At 34.3% G+C, this 17,117-nt stretch overlaps 1 protein-coding gene across 1 annotated transcript in view; it reads left to right on the top strand.

Annotated features, from left to right (window-relative positions):
• Nucleotides 1–17,117, top strand: part of IL1RAPL1 (interleukin 1 receptor accessory protein like 1) — a 684,278-nt gene that overhangs the window by 107,222 nt on the left and 559,939 nt on the right. Inside the window, exon 4 of the mRNA XM_068963257.1 lies at nt 243–396. Coding sequence (XP_068819358.1) covers nt 243–396 — 154 coding nt within the window. The remainder of the gene's footprint in view (nt 1–242; nt 397–17,117) is intronic.

The raw sequence follows: 17,117 nt of genomic DNA, 5'->3' as shown, positions 1-17,117 counted from the left end.
ACATATCTATCTGATTTAGAGACACTAATCTTATGCATTAATAAAGTGAATCTTGAGTACTTTTTTCCAAATTGAGAACCTGATTTCCTGGAAATATGGGAAAGGTTTGAAAATCTTTAGCATTAATTCCGAACTCTTCAGCATTTTTAAAATATAACTTTAGAAGTTTTAATTTAGTCATTTTAAATATTTTATTTTTAAGTCACTGTATGTACTATAAAAATTTTATATTCTTCATGTAGGAATGTAGGACAAAAACATGGAGGCCAAGTATAGTATTCAAAAGAGATACCTTGCTTATAAGAGAAGTCAGAGAAGATGACATTGGAAATTATACATGTGAGTTAAAATATGGAGGCTTTGTTGTGAGAAGAACTACTGAACTAACTGTTACAGGTAAGCTCAGTCTTCAATATTTCACTTGCAAGTAATGAAACTAACATTTTAAATTTCACTTTTGTGCTTCATATTGATTTTTTCAAATCTTTGCAGTGAAAGAACCACTTAACCAAATGCTAAGTGTATTCCTATAGGTGAAATTTATTCCTTCTTGTTTTCAAATCATATTGCCCTGAAATGCATTTGAAAGGTTAAAGAAAATAGGCTTAGGGGATTATAGAAATGTTAGCTTTTGAAAGTGCTTGAAATAATGAGTATACAATTTCAGACAATTATGCTTATATTTTGTAGTGGTGTCTTTTTTGGAAACATTTCCTAGAGTGTTGAAATGGAATATATGAAATTTACCTTGATCTTCCTGTCTTGTTCTAAATTAGAAAAATTACTTTTTATTCATGTATCACTCTGTGAACTTGACACATGTTCTCATGAATTTGAATATAACAAAATATCACGTGCAATGTTTGAATAATTATGTGACATGCATTGCATGGTCTCATTCCTGTATCTGGTTACTAAGGTAGAAGGGCATGAGAGCAAGATTCAGGACAGTCTGTAATTACAGACCTACAACTCACTAGTCATGTGAATATTTTAATCACTATAACCTTCAGAATATCATTTTCCTCATGTATAAAATGGCGATGATAAAGTTTGCCTTGTTTATTTCATAGGATTTTTGCAAGAATTGAATGAGATAAGCTAATATGTATGAAATCAATTAGCAAGATACAGAATTACATACAAATATTCATCATTTTTGTCATTTTAAGTGATATATTCTTAAATAATGTATTCATCCCTCATTTTATGTTCTTGTGTGCTTCTCTCAAAGTGGTTCCAACAGATAAAGTGGGGGGGGATTAAAATCAATGATTCAGTCAGTTAAAAATTTATTATTCTCATCTTATTAAGAGAGATTCTTAATAAGTGATATCTCTGCTTTTTATTATTCTGTCTAGGTTTGTCATGGCTTTCCTTCCAAAGAGCAAGCGTCTTTTTTATTTCATGGCAGCAGTCACCATCCACAGTGATTTTGTAGCCCAAGAGAATAATATCTGTCATTGCTTCCAGCTTTCCCCCTTCTGTTTACCCTGAAGTAATGGGATCGGATGCCATGATTGTAGTTTTTTGAATGTTGAGTTTTAACCCAACATTTTTGCTCTCCTCTTTCATCTTCATCAAGAGGCTCTTTAGTTCCTCTTTGCTTTCTGCTGTTTAGAGTGGAATCGTCTGCATATCTGTGGCTGTCAGTATTTCCCCCAGCAATCTTGATGCCAGCTTTTGATTCATCCAGCCCAGCGTTTCTCAAGATGTACTCTGCATATAAGTTAAATAAGGAGAGTGATGATATACAGCCTTGACCTACTCCTTTCCCAGTTTGGAACCAGTCTGTTGTTCCATATCTGGTTCTAACTGTTGCTTCTTGAGCTGCATACAGGTTTCTCAGGAGGCAGGTAAGGTGGTCTAGTATTACCATCTCTTTAAGAATTTTCCAGTTTGTTGTGATCCACACAGTCAAAGGCTTTGACATAGTCAATGAAGCAGAAGTGAATGTTTTTATGGAATTCCCTTGATTTCTCTGTGATCCAACACATGTTGGCAATCTTGCTGTATGGTTCCTGTGCCTTTTCTGCACCCAAATGTACATCTGGAAGTTCTTGGTTCACGTACTGCTGAAGAATTTTGAGCATTACTTTGCTAGCCTGTGAAATGAGTGCGAATGTGAAATAGTTCGAACATTCTTTGGTATTGCCCATCTTTGGGATTGAAATGAAAACTGACCTTTTCTAGTCCTGTAGCCACTGCTGAGTTTTCCAAATTTGCTGGCATACTGAATGCAGCACTTTCACTGCATCATCTTTTAGGATTTGAAATCACTCAACTGGAATTCTATCACCTCCACTAGCTTTGTTTGTAGTGATGCTTCCTAAGGCCCACTTGACTTCACATTCCAGGATGTCTGGCTCTAGGTGAGTGACACACCATCATGGTTGTCTGGGTCATTAAGGCCTTTTTTGTATAGTTCTGTATTTTCTTGCCACCTCTTCTTAATCTCTTCTGCTTCTGTTAGGTCCTTGTCATTTCTGTCCTTTATCATGTCTATCCTTGCATAAAATATTCCCTTGACATCTCCAATTTTCTTGAAGAGATCTTTAGTCTCTCATTCTATTGTTTTCCTCTGTTTCTTTGCATTGTTTACTTAAGAATGTTTTCTTATCTTTCCTTGCTATTCTCTGGTACTCTGCATTCATTGGGGTATACCTTTCCCTTTCTCCCTTACCTTTCACTTCTTTCTTCTCTCAGTTGTTTTTAAAGGGTCCTCAGACAACCTCTTTGCCTTTTTGCATTTTTTTTTCTTTAGGATAGTTTTGGTCATTGCCTCCTGTACAGTTATGAATCTCCATCCATAGTTTTTCAGACATTCTGTCTACCAGATCTAATGCCTTGAATCTATTAATTACCTCCGCTATATAATCATAAGGGATTTGATTTAGGTCATACCTGAAGAGCATAGTGGTTTCCTTACTTTCTTCAGTTTAAGCCTGAATTTTGCAATAAGAAGTTCATGATCTAAGCCACAGTTGGCTCCACGTCTTGTTTCTCCTGACTATATAGTGCTTCTCCTTCTTCGGCTCCAAAGAATATAAACAATCTGATTTCAGTATTGACCGTCTGGTGATATACATGTATAGAGTCATCTCTTGTGTTGTTGAAAGAGGGTGTTTGCTATGACCAGTGTGTTATGTTGACAAAACCCTGCTAACCTTTGTCCTGCTTCATTTTATACTCCAAGGCCAAACTTGGCTGTTATTCCAGCTATCTCTTGACTTCCTACTTTTGCATTCCAGTCCCCAGTGATGAAAAGACACCTTGTTTTTGTCTTAGTTCTAGAAAGTCTTATAGTCTTCCTCAAACTGTTCAACTTCAGCTTCTTCAGCATTAGTGGTTAGGGCATATACTTGGATTACTGTGATATTGAATGGTTTGCCTTGGAAACGAACAGAGATCATTCTGTCATTTTTGAGATTGCATACAAGTACTGCATTTTGTACTCTTTTGTTGACTATGAGGGCTACTCCATTTCTTCTGAAGGATTCTTGCCCCCAGTAGATTCAGATTTAAATCTGAATTAAATTTGCCCATTCCTGTCCATTTTAGTTCACTGATTCCTAAGATTTTGATGCTCACTCTTGCCATCTCCTGTTTGACCACATCCAATTTACCTTGATTCATGGACCTAACTTTCCAGGTTCCTGTGCAGTATTATTCTTAACAGCATCAAACTTCCTGTATATGAAAAGTGTTTTGTGACAGTCACATTCATCTTATAATAATCTTTAAATCTTGAAATTTTGATTAGTTTGACTTATAAACAAAATTTGATATCATGAAATTCATTTGATGGCTGTAAGTATTCTGATTGAAAGGAAATTTAGTTAAATCAGATACTCTTTGGTGATGCCTTTGAGAAATATTAGACCCAGAAGATAGCTGACAGTAGCAATACATGCAGCAGCAGCAATACATGTTATGTTTAAATAGTAACCACACATTTAATCATGTAGTATGTACCTATGATGTACACACGTATGATTTGCACTCACTTGGTTTTCAGTTTTGTTGTGTTAATAGGCTTTTGTATAGAAAATTAGTATTTACCCTTTTATCCCTTTACCTCCCTGTTTAATGAAACAGTGAAAAATACAACTGTCTATGCTTGGATTTTCTCTACAATAAATATTGAATATATATTTTTCTTTTTTGCTCTTAATGTATACTGAAGTAACTTTTCAAGGAGTAAGTACTGAGACAAAGAAATGTAAAAGTATAATGAAAAATACCTATTCTGAAAAGAGAATAGAATGACTTTCTAGTCTTTATTCTTTGGGATGTAGAACTAATGTTCAGTAAACACATCTTTCCCCTTTCTAGAAACACTCAGTTACTAAAACACTGTCTAGTAAGAGGAGACTGGGAACAGTCTCCTAGAGATTGGAAACTGGGTCCCAATGAGTAAAATGATATACATGAGTCTATTTAGTACAATTAATAATAGAATTGTTTTCTCCTAAATGCTAACCAGGGCTATTATATTTTGTGCATTCATTTTGCCAAAATATCTCCTTTATGGAAAAAGGAGGAATAATTATTTCTTGATATCCAAGAGAAAGTTAGTTAATATTTCAATGAAAATTTCCATCCAACTGATTATTATCATTACCTCTAACTTAAGTAGATCTACATGTGAAATTGATTTGGGAAAATATAATATAAAGCAAAATAAAATTGTATATAAAATTTTAGTTGAATCTTAGAACTACATATTCCAGAATCAAAATAATATGTATTAAAATACAGTTTAGAGTTTAACAAGAAGTCTATTGATAGGATATACTTATGCATGACATTACTTCAAATAGTACTCCTCTATAGCCCATTTAGGATTCCCTGGTGGCTCAGTGGTAAAGAATCTGCCTGCAATGCAGGAGACTCAGGTTCAATCCCTGGGTCAGGAAGATCCCCTGAAGAAGGGCATGGCTACCCACTCCAGTATTCTTGCCTGGAGAATTCCATGGACAGAAGAGCCTGGTGGGCTACAGTCTGTGGGTTGCAAGGAGTTGTACACAACTGAGCAACTGTCACTTTTCAATTTATAGCTCATTTACTTTGCCTGTGGCCAAATTGAAGAGTAATTCTTAGAACCCAAGTTAAACTCTTAATATAGTAACAAAGGTGAGCATTTCTCTGCATGATAATTAATCACTATTTTGTATCTTGGTGTTATGTACATCATGATCATATTGTAGTTAATGTAAATCTTACACAAAGCATGGTATCATTTAATTTTAGTGGGTCTGCCTCAGATGATAACATGTATTTTGAAGTGTGTTAGAATGTTTCTTTAAAATAAAACAAAGGAGTCCTGTATGTAAAGAGAAAAGGAAACATGGGGATAAGTAAAGTGACATTGTACAGGTCATATTGTAAGCTTTTATGGGAGCTTTTTTTAATTGAAAGTATATAGGTCTACTAACTAAAGTAGAAGTTTAGGAAAACAGATCACAGTGAAAGAAATGACAAACCTACTTGACACTTTTGGTATACTTTAAACATTTTTGAAAAATTAAATATAGTATGTTTTAGCATCATCTGTAGCCTCCACCTTCTTCTCTATGCCTCAGCCACACTATTTCACTGTTCTCCAGATATCTTCCTTCTGAACCCTTACTCCTGGAGTGCTGCTCTGGAAAGCTTTTTCTTTCACAGTGTTACAGAGCTGACTCCTACTCTTTCTTTGAGGCACAGCTAAAACATTCCCTCTGTTCGGAGGTGTATAATTCTTCATGACTCCACAGCATTTTTAGAATCGCTATTGCAGCTCTTACCACATTGCATTAAAACTATTTGTTGACACTGCTCGATTTTCACAAGAACATGAGTGTTTCAGAGCCAAGGGCAATGTCTCTTGTTTCCTACATGTTTTACTTTAGAATAGTTTTACATTTACAAAATAATAAAAACAGGGAGAGGTCCCATACACCCCACACCCATCTTTCTCCTCTGTTAACATCTAACAGAAGTATGGCACACTTGTTACAACTGATGAATTAATGTTGCTATATGATTACTAAGTCTATATTTTATTCAGATTTCCTTAATTTTTACCTAATGTCCTTTTTCTGTCCCAGCATCCCATTTAGAATAGCACATCGCTTTTAGTCGTTTCGTCTCCTTAGGTTCTTTTTAGCTGTTACTATTTCTGACTTTTCTTGTTTTTATAATCTTGATCATTTTAATGAGCACTTATTTTATAAAATGCCCTTCAATTGTGATCTGTTTGACTTTTTATGTTTAAATTTGAGTTATATATTCCTGGAAGACCACAAATGTAAAATCACAACCTATGGTACTGTCAACATGACATCATTGTTGATGTTGGCATTCATTGATGTTGATGTTGACATTGGTAGTGTTAGTCACTTGTTGCTCAGACTTTGCCACTATAGACTTACTCTTTTTTCTCTGCTTTCACTACTCTACCCTTTGGAAGGCAGTAACTATCTGTATTCTACGCTTAAGGAGTTAAGCACCTACCTCTTTGAAGTCAGAGTATATACTTCAATTATTTGAAATTCTTCATGAGGGATATATCTATTTTCTGACATTTATCTACTTATTCCATCATTTTCTATATCAGTATGGACTCATGGATGTTTCTTTTATACTTTGGTTTGTATCCACCATCACCATTGTTGCTTAAATCATTCCAAATTTGGCCCTTTGGAGCTCTTTTAGTTGTGTGTGTGTGTGTGTGTGTGTGTGTGTGTGTGTGTGTGTGTGTGTACACATTTGTGCACTTGTGTGTGTTTGAGTATTTCTTTATTTTCGAATTCTACAAGATGCTCCAGGATCATCCTGGGCATTTCATGCCCCAGTACTACAATCAACAATTTCTCCCAAAGAGCCCTTTTTCTTTTTCTTGGAGAATGGTATGAGAAACTAAGATCTGAGCAGTGGGAGTACTCTTTGCTAAAGAAGTAGAGTTGCTTTTAAGACCTCTCAATTGATAGAGCAAGGACATAGGTGTATACTAACCCAGACATAAACACGTACCTAGAAATATTTCTATATGTAACCATCCATATCTATATTGAACTAAATATGAGTTCATGCTTATGTCGCTAATCCATTACCATAGAGATCATTCTAGCTTTTTCTTTTGGCTTATCTGTAACCTCCCTGTCCAATAGTGAGAAGCCTGGTTACCACCAACTGCTATCTATGTACTTGTTTACTTACAATATAGGTGTGTAATGGGTTTAAACTGGTTGACCTGTATTCCTGTGAGGAACAACTTGATAGCGTCAAGTGCATTGCCTATTTGCAGTTCCTTTTCACTTTAGTCTTATGGACTCCACTCATTTCCCAAGTTACTTAGGTCAGCACCTTTCCCTCTCATCCCCTTCAGTGAGCTTATAATAGAGTTAGATTGTTTTATCACATTCTGCATTCCATCCTTGGATCTTCCATTCTCCTAAATAATGTCTTTAAAATTTTTACAAACATTAAAGTTTGTAGGGGAGGAAGAAGAATTCTCTGTTTACTCTTCAGAGCTCTTGGCTGAGGCCCTCTATAATAAAAGGCAGGTTAACAAGAGAAAAACAAACATGTTTATTAAAATGTACATGTACCTGAAAGATACCTGGAAAACTTATTACCTTGCCAAGTTGGCCCCAAAGCCACCCCCTTAAATATCATCTTTGGCTAAAGACAAAAGAAAGGCTTTTCAATTCGAAGGGGAGAAAGGCCAATTATGGGAGGTTTACCAGGAAAAGCACAGTAAACCAGGGTGAGTCTAAATCTAAATGCCTTCTCCATTGGTAAGAGTTGCTGAAGATTTAGTCATTTTTCTCATCCTGGTATAGAGAAGTCACCCTTACATAAATGAAGATTTTCTTTATAAGTGTAAATTCCTCTTACGATAGAGTAACTCTTGCTTTCTTTTCAGAGCTTCTCTTGTTTCTATAGTTTCTCCAAAAAAAAAAAAAATAGCTCAAAATGATCTTTATTCTAAGGGGCATATTCTGGGGTGGCACTTTCTGCTCCCCTTTATTCCCACCTTTGAGACTTCCCCATTAAGTTTTACAATCTAGAAGCTGAGTTGGTAGATGGCTTCATATCTCAATGAATGATTCTTAGTCCTAAGAATAGGTTATTTTAGTTAAAGAAATGTGTGTTATTTCAGGACACAGTTTTTCACATGAGCTCCCAAAGTTAAGCCTTTATGGTGCAAGCAATCAGGGGTTAACAGGCACTTCTATGCAGGAGACAGGTTCAGCGCCTGAGTCTCGATCCCCTGGAGCAAGAAACAGCAATCCATTCCAGTATTCTTGCCTGGAGAATCCCATGGACAGAGGAGCCTTGTGGGCTACAGTCCATAGGGTTGCAAAGAGTCACAGTTGAGTGACTGAGCACATAGACACATAGAAACATAAGGGGGGGAAAAAGTTAATGATTCAAGCAGAATATAAGCCCAGTTTCTGAGTCATGAGGGTAGCTGGTTAAGAATATTTCTTGATATTAGGCTCTAAGAATCTTGTTTGTTTTAGTTGTAAAATGTAACTAACAAAATTTACCATGTTAGCCATTTTTAGGTCTACATTTCACTGGCATTAAAGTGCATTAACATTGTGTGCAATGATCGACACCATCATCCTCTAGAACTTTTTCATCTTTCCAAACTGAAACTCTGTATCCTTTAAACAGTAACTCTATCCCTTCCTCCCATCAGTCCCTGGAAACCACCCCTCTATTTTCTGTGACCATAAATTAGACCATTTTAGGTACCTCAAATAAGTGGAATTATACAGTATTTGTCTTTTTGCGTATGTTTTATTTCACTTAGCATAGTGTCTTTAAGGTTCATTCATGATAGCTCATTTCTTTCTGTCACTGAGTAATATTCCATTGTGTGGCTGTACCATAGTTTTTCCATTCATGGTTTGAATGATGCGTCTTGGGTACTTTCAGTGTTTGAACATTATGAATAAAGCTACTATGTACATTACTGTGGAGGTTTTTCTGTTGATGGGAGTTTCAAATTAGTTTAAAAAATACCCAGGGATATAACTTCTAGAGTATATGGTAAGATTATATTCAGCTTTGTGAGAAGTTGCCAAACTGTCTTCTAAAGTAGTATACTATTTTGCATTTCCATCAACAATGAATGAAGAATCCTAGTGTTCTCCATCCATCTACCAATTTTGTTGCTTGGATTTTAGCATTCCAATAGTTCTGTAGTGGTATCTCACTGTTTTAATTGCCAATTCCCTAATTATAAATGATTTTTACCATCTTTTTATATGCTATTAGTGTTTTGTGTATCTTCTTTGATCTTACGTCTGTTCAGATATACAGCTCCCTTTTCAAGTGGAATGTCTGCTTTTCCATTGCTCAGGTTTATGAATTCTTTGTGTACTTTTGAATTCTTTGTATTCTTAAAGAATTTATGAATTCTTTGTAGCTCTTTTATCAGATGTGTGTTTTCTAAGTATTTTCTCCCATCCTGTAGCTTTTCTTCTGATTTTTCTTAACAATAACTTTCACAGAGCAGAGATTTAAGGGTTTTATTTTAAAGTTCTTCTTTTTTTCCCTAAGACATAGACTTAATTCTATAAATTTCTTCTAAACATTGCTTTTGCTGCATCCCACAAATTTGGTAAGTTATGTTTTCATATAGTTCAAACATTTTTAAATTAATTTACTTTTTAATTGAAGGTTAATTGCTTTACAGAATTAAATGAATCAGCCTCAACATGAATCTGGAGAAGGAAATGGCAATCCACTCCAGTGCTCTTGCCTGGAAAATCCCATGGACAGAGGAGCCTGGTAGGCTACAGTCCATGGGGTCACAAAGAGTCAGACATGGCTAAGTGAGTCCACTTTCTTTCAATATGAATCAGCCAGAGGTATACATGTATATTTAAAATTTCTCTTGCAAAGTATTCTTTAACCAATGTGTTAGAAATGTGTTAATTTCTAGACATTTGGTGATTTTCCCAGCTGCTTTTTTCTTACTGATTTCTAGTTTATTTTCAGGACGGTCTGAGTACACACTTTGTGTGATTTCTATTTTTTAAGAATTGCTAAAGTGTATTTAATGACCCAGAATGTGATCTTTCATGGTGAATGTCCTATGAGAGCCTTAAAGAAATATATATTTTGCTGTTATTAGGTGGAGAATTCTACAAATGTCAATTAAATCAAGTTTACTTATTGTGTTGCTCAAATCAACTGTATCCTTACTGATTTTCTGCTTGCTGGATATTTCAATTAGTGAAAATAAAGTGTTGAAATCTTCAAAAATAGTAGTCAATTTTTCCATTTATCCTTTCAATTCTATATGTTTTTGCCTCATAACTTTGATGCTCCTGTTGTTAGGTGCTTAGAGTTATTATGTTTGGGTGTTGTTTAATGCTTAGATGTTTAGGGTTATTATGTCGTCTTAGAGAACTGATCTCTTTGTCATTATGTAATATCCCTCTTTATTCATATTTTCCTTGTTCTGAAGTCAGCTTTGTCTGAAATCAATATACCTAGCTTTCTTTTGATTAGTATTAGCATGGTATATCTTTCTTCATCCCTTCACTTTTAACTTTAAAAAAAAATTTTTTTAAGTGGGTTTCTTTTCTTTAAAAAAGTTAGATCTTAATTTTTTATCCACTTTGACTTTCATTATATTTTAACTAATGTAGTTAAACCACTTATAGTAATTATTGAGGGCCTTCCCTGGTGGTCCAATGCTTAGGACTCTCTACTTCCACTGCAGTGGCTCAGATTCCATCCCTAGTCAGGAAACTAAGATCCTATAAGCTGTGCAGCACAGCAAAAGTAGTAATAATAATTTTTTTTAAGTTTAAAAAAGTGATTATTGAATCGTTAGACTAGTATGTCTGTCAATGTTTTCATTTGATTGAACTTATTCTTTGTTTTCCTCTCTTCTGCTTTCTCTGGCTGTATAGTTCCACTTTACCTCTCCTTTCTTATTATAAATTTTACTTCTTTTTTAAAAAATTTGGTGTTTGCCCTGGATGTCTCAATACTTTTTTAAAATCAATCTCAGTTCTTCCCTCTCATCCCTTATGACATCACTGTCATTCATTTCATTTATCTGTATGTTGTAATTATCCAATAAATTATTTTCTTTAATTTTTACATTAAATTTTTTTTTTAGATTGTATTTATTTATTTTCAGACACAGTTTGTGAGATCCTAGCTCCCCAACCAGGGATCAAACCCATGTCCTCTGCAGTGTAAGCACAGAATCATCCAATAAATATTAATTACTACTTTAGACAAGTAGTTGTCTTTTGGATCAATATATAATAAGATAAAGTATTTTATTTTACCCTCGTTTGCTTCTTCTCTAACACTCTTATCTTCTTTATGTTGATCCATGTTTCTGAATCACTTATATTGACATTTCTTGCAGTGAATTTCTGGTGGTGATAAATTCCCTGTTTTTGTTTGTTCAATAATGCCTTTAGTTTTTACCAGTTTAAATGTTTCACTCCACTCTCTTCTTTCTTGTATATTTTTTGACAAGAGTTTCACTCTGATTCTTACCTTTGTTCCTCTATAGATATCATTTTTCCTGCTTTTTCAAGATTTTCTATTTGTGGTTTTTCTGCAGTTTGAATATATCTAGATGTTGCGATTTTGTTATTTATCCTACTTGGTGTTTTCTGAGCTTCAGGGTTTTTTTATTTGGTGTCTGTCATTAATTTTGGAAAGTCCTTTGCCATTATTATTTCCTTTAGTCTGTTTTTTCTTTCTTCTTGCTATACTTCTTCCTTCTCCTGCCTTTTGAAATTATCCCACAGTTCTTGTATGTTCTGTTTCATTTTTTTTTCATTCTTTGTTCTTTTTGCATTTTGGTTTATGAAATTTCTATTGTTCTGTCTTCAGGATAACTCAGTCTTTCTTTGGCTGTGTCCAGTATACTCATGGGCCCATCAAAGACAACCTTCATTTCTGTTATGGTGTTTTAATTCCTAGCATGTCCTTAAGATTCCTGCTGAGAATTTCAATTTCTGTGCTTAAATTATCCATCTGTTTTTGCATATTATCTTTTTTCCATTAGAACACTTATGATATTAAACATAAATATTTTAAATTATCTGTTGGATAATGTCAGTATCTGTGTCACATCTAAGTTTGGTTCTGTTGGTTGCTGACAGAGTTTCTCCAACGTCTTCTCCAAATAAGCAGATCTCAGCTGTGACTCTGGATTCACCCGTTTTCCAAATTTTGGAGTGGTGGTTTGGCCTGAAACATCAGGCAGTTCCCTTAGAGGTCTAAGAAAAGCTTTTGGTTTTCAGGTTTTTCTTGTAGCAATGGGGATGGTGGCTTCTAAACCATTTTTACTCATGGAAGCTGAAACCAAAAGTAGGAGTGTTATTTCCATCTTGGGGTGAAAATCTAGCATGTCTGCCCTATAGTAGTCACTAAACAGATGTACATTCTTAAATATATCGATTGAGTATCTTGGACATATTCCACATTGTCAGTTGCTTTTAAATTGTGTTTACAATTGAGCAAAATGATACCTTGCCACCCCAAAAGCGTAACAAATAGTGGAGGCATAACTCCCTCAATCTAGATCCCATACTCCACTTTCACTAACACTATGGGATAGTACCTCAACCTTTTTTATTACCTACATTATATTATTGCTTTGTAGTGAACTTTAAGTCAAATGACATCATATTCCATATATTAATTGTTGAGTGCTTACCTACGGTTGAACTTATAAGTACAAATATAGAACTGAATTTTCCTATTAAGATTGCTTGATGTTCATTTTTAACATGTTTTCCAGTTTATCAAGTACTTTTTTCTATTCTAGATTCTTTATTCTACCAGAACAACTTCTCTTTCTGGACATGTGTGAAGAGATTTTTGTCAGAAGATATCACTGTTTTGATTGAAATCATTGTTTAAAGTATTCTATGCAAGCAGTCCTATACAAAGCTGTGTAGCATTCTGTTACACTCCTCTTTTCTGTTTCTTCTTTCCCCATTAGTGTATTATTCACCTCTCTTTAGGTACAGTTTGTTTTGTTTTGTTTTGTTTTTTTTAATACTACTAAGACAACCATGGGCTTCCCTGGTTGCTCACTGGTAAAGAATCTGCCTGCCAGTACAGGAGATACAGGTTGATCCCTGGATCAGGAAAATCCCCTGGAATAGGATCCCACTCCAGTATACTTGCCTGGGAAATCCCATGGAAAGAGGAACCTGGTCCTCTTCGCTACAGTCCATGGGGTCACAAAGAGTTGGATGTGACTGAAGTGACTTAGCACACATGCAAAGAGGCAGAGTCCATTCCTCTTCCCCTTGAATCCAGACTGGCCTTGTGACTTATTTTGACTTATTTTGGCCAATGTATTGCAACATGTCAGTTCTTAGCCTAGGCCTCAAGAGACCTTGAGTATTCTTGCCTGAGAAATTCCATGGACAGAGGAGTCTGGCGGTCTATATTCCAGGGGGTTTCAAAAGAGTCGGACATGGCAGTGACTAAACAGCAAGAAATGCATGACCCAGCCCATATTTCTTCACTTGTTTCTTTGCACTTAATAGTCAAATATAAAACAATGTACATAAAATATAAATATGTAGTTACTTAGCGTATTATCAAATGAACCCACCTAGGAGAAGAAATTGAACATTACAGGCATCACAGAAGTTCTCTGCCTACCATTCTGAATATAAATTCCTTCTTCTCTGTTACTGATTATGTTAATACTATCAGGAATTTTATGTTATTTGCTTTATCTTTTTTTTTTTTTTTTTTTTACGTTATACTCACTGATAGTGTATACACAATAACTGGGCAATGTAACTAGCATTTTTGCCTGTTTTAAAAACTTATAAGTTTAAACCCACACACTGTGTATTCTGTTGTATCTATTATGTATAGTGTATGCCACACATTGTGTATTCTATTGTGTCTGGCTTTTTCAGCTCCGGTATTTGCTTTAAAAATTCATTTATGTTATTCCACTTATCAGCAGTTTGTTTATTACTTTTATCCTATAGTATTCTATTATGTGGATAACTCACAGTTTGTTTTCAGACCATTTTAATTGTTTTGATTTTTTGCTAATGTGTATAATATTGCCATTAACCATCTTGCAAGCATACACACAAATACACATTTTTCTTTGTACATACAAGTAGAAATTTCTGGAGGATTTTTACCTAGGAGTGGATTTGTTTATTCACAGTACATGTATTTTCAAATTAGATATTGTTTCAGCTGCTTTGGGTCATGGGCCTTACCCCAACCAAATGGACTGAGATGAAGAAGGGAGTAGTAATCCAAAGGAAATTTGAGGTACCAAGAGATGGTGAAAAATATTCTAGAGAATATAAACAACAGATGCTCATTACTTCTAAACATGATGATGTCTTGGAGATTATAAAATGTGGTTTGATATTCACAAAATTATGTTATGGATTATTTAACAATTTTCTATATTTATTGCTAAATAACAATGTGAAAATTCAAGTTTGTATTGTTATACATTTTCATATCCTAGGGTTCCTTATACTAAACTCTAATTCACACTCAAACTATATCCTTAACCCTAGCCCTCTGCCAGATTATTTGTGGGAGTATGGATATAGGGAAAACATATCTGGAGGTGGTCTGTAAAAGACCAAGTAATTCCAAAATGATTTAGATGAACTTGGCTCTTCATACACTATGACCCATGTAGACAAAAATACAGACATTATTAGTTTATGGTACATGTTTTAGAATTTGTTTAGGCCTAAGAACAAAATACACTCTATATAAATTTTTCCAGAAGTAAAGATTAAATTATGTAATATTCCCTTTTATCTGTTAATACTTATTTTTCCTTCTGGTTGAAACATTTTTCTTTAGTTTTCAAAAGAAACCTTCAAAACAAAATAATAATATTTCCATCATAAAATTTTGAATGAATCAAACAAGTTGAAAGCCATTTAATTTCTAGGGCTAGATCATAAAGTTATGATAAGAAAGTGGATTGTGAAAATGTTATGTCAGGAAAAATTTTTTCTCAATACAATGTAACAATCAGCAAGAATAGTAAGGAAGTGAGGAAAAGAAAATTGACTTGAAAAAAAACACAAAATGAGTGAGGTGATTGCTACAAGGATGTGATGATTTTAGTAGCATTTCTATACTTAGTATGACATTTTTAACAGAGTTAATGTAGCAATATATTTAAACTACATTCCAGTCAACCATAGGTTGAATTTATGTTCTCAAAAGGTACATCTTCCTCCTGTTTTTATGGATGAGGAAGCTGAGGCAAAGAAAGGTTAAGTGGCTTTATCAAGGTCACAAAGCATCATGGTGACAAATTTAGGAATAAAATTTAATTTCCTGAACTTCAGTTTATGATTTACTACACTGGATAATTAATAGTAGGGCATCGTACTTTTCATATGAGCTCTACTGATCACTATGAAAGATTTATCTCTTAAGTTCAACTGGAACACATTTTACTATGAGACCTTTAATTCTTCTGCCACTGATGTAATTACATGGTGTATTTGTGGTCTAGCCTGGGGGTGTCATGATTACTTTTATTGTTTTTTCTATTTCTTTAAAAAATGGTGCCTTTCATCTCCCCTTTAAAAAACTATTTTTGTTGAAATATATCATAGACTCCAGTGTGCTTTGCTAACTGTAACTTAATAAGAATTTTTGAAATTGATGCTAGGCACACATGTTTCCAGACTTTGTGTGTTTGGTAGTGTGCTAGAATTAATGCCAGTAACAACCATCATTTATATTATTTTTGATAAAATGGAGATATTACAGCCTTAGCTTAAGTAAATGTCATATTTTACAATTGAAAGACCATGTGTATTAATTGAAACTTTTGATATCAAAGAGATTAAAGCTGATCAATATAGTGAAACTGAGTTTAATCATTTTGGCTGTCTAATCTTAATTTGGAGTTCAGTACCTAAAGTAAAAGATGTCTCTTATGAGTAATTTCTAATGATAACTCTCCTGACACCAAATACCTTAAATTATTGTTTAATCTTTCAATATATTGAGTTATCAAAAACATATTAATCAAGCCATGTTTGATTAATGTCATTTAATGTCAAGATGTGATAACTTTGAATTAAAAGCATGATGGTTTTACTCTTAGGCAAAAAAGTGTACATTTTAGATTATATCAATAGCGAAGTTGGGATGTGCCATTTCTAGCCATAGTGAAAACAAAACATTATTCATTTAGATGATTTCCATCAATATAAGCAATGATAATAAATTTTAGTAATGACACTAGTTAATACTTACTGTTGGTTCTGTGCCAGGATCTGTTCTAAGTTCTTATTTTTAATGACTCATCTAATCCACGCAACCCTTTAAAACACCTTTCAAGTACTTGTTTAAAAGTACTTGGTTTTCTTCTGGATTTTGTAAATTGAACTTAAAAATAATTCACTTTTCATTGTCCACCTCGTATGATGCTTTGAATTTAAAAAGTAACAGATAGCCATTTTGAAAATGTGGTTGACTGGGTACCCTCCTTCCCTGTTTTGAAACACCTAGAAATGCTGTATAAAATAGAATAGATGGGCCTTTTAAATGATTAGCTGAGCTTGTAAGCAACTTTGTTGTTGTTACTGTTGTTGTTTTAATCTCAGGGGCCAAAAGTAAAGAAGGAATTAAAACCTAGAGCAATTTAGTGAGCCTTGGGGTTGGGGGTGGGGGTGGTGGAAGCAGATAAGTGTTGAGATTGTAATTATCAGCAACCAAGTGCTTTTGTTTTGTTAGTTACATTAGGACTTGGACTTGGACCCTCAAAGGGCAAGGAGTTAGAACGGAAGTTCTCATCTAAACCAAGGTTTCTAAATGGGTTGCCATGAAACTGAAAAGGAAAACAAATATGACCACTGGCACAGGAAAAAGACAGCCAGTTTGCCTGTCCTGGTATTAGCTCTTCATTTATTTAAAAGAAGCAAAAAAAAAAAAATCTGTATCCTATTAACCCATAGCCTTGTGTGTTTGGGCATTTGAGTTTATACCACCTGCCTGGCCTGAAAGTCATTGATCAAAAAAATTTTACATAAAATGGTACCAGGCTGGTGCTATCCAAAACCAGTATAAAGCAGGGTATCTAGAGGGATAGAACCTCA

Source organism: Capricornis sumatraensis, chromosome X (genome assembly GCF_032405125.1).
Source record: "Capricornis sumatraensis isolate serow.1 chromosome X, serow.2, whole genome shotgun sequence".
NCBI classification, from domain to species: Eukaryota; Metazoa; Chordata; class Mammalia; order Artiodactyla; family Bovidae; genus Capricornis; species Capricornis sumatraensis.
The sequence above is the reverse complement of the archived record's forward strand: the minus strand, read 5'-3'. Positions and strand labels throughout refer to the sequence as shown.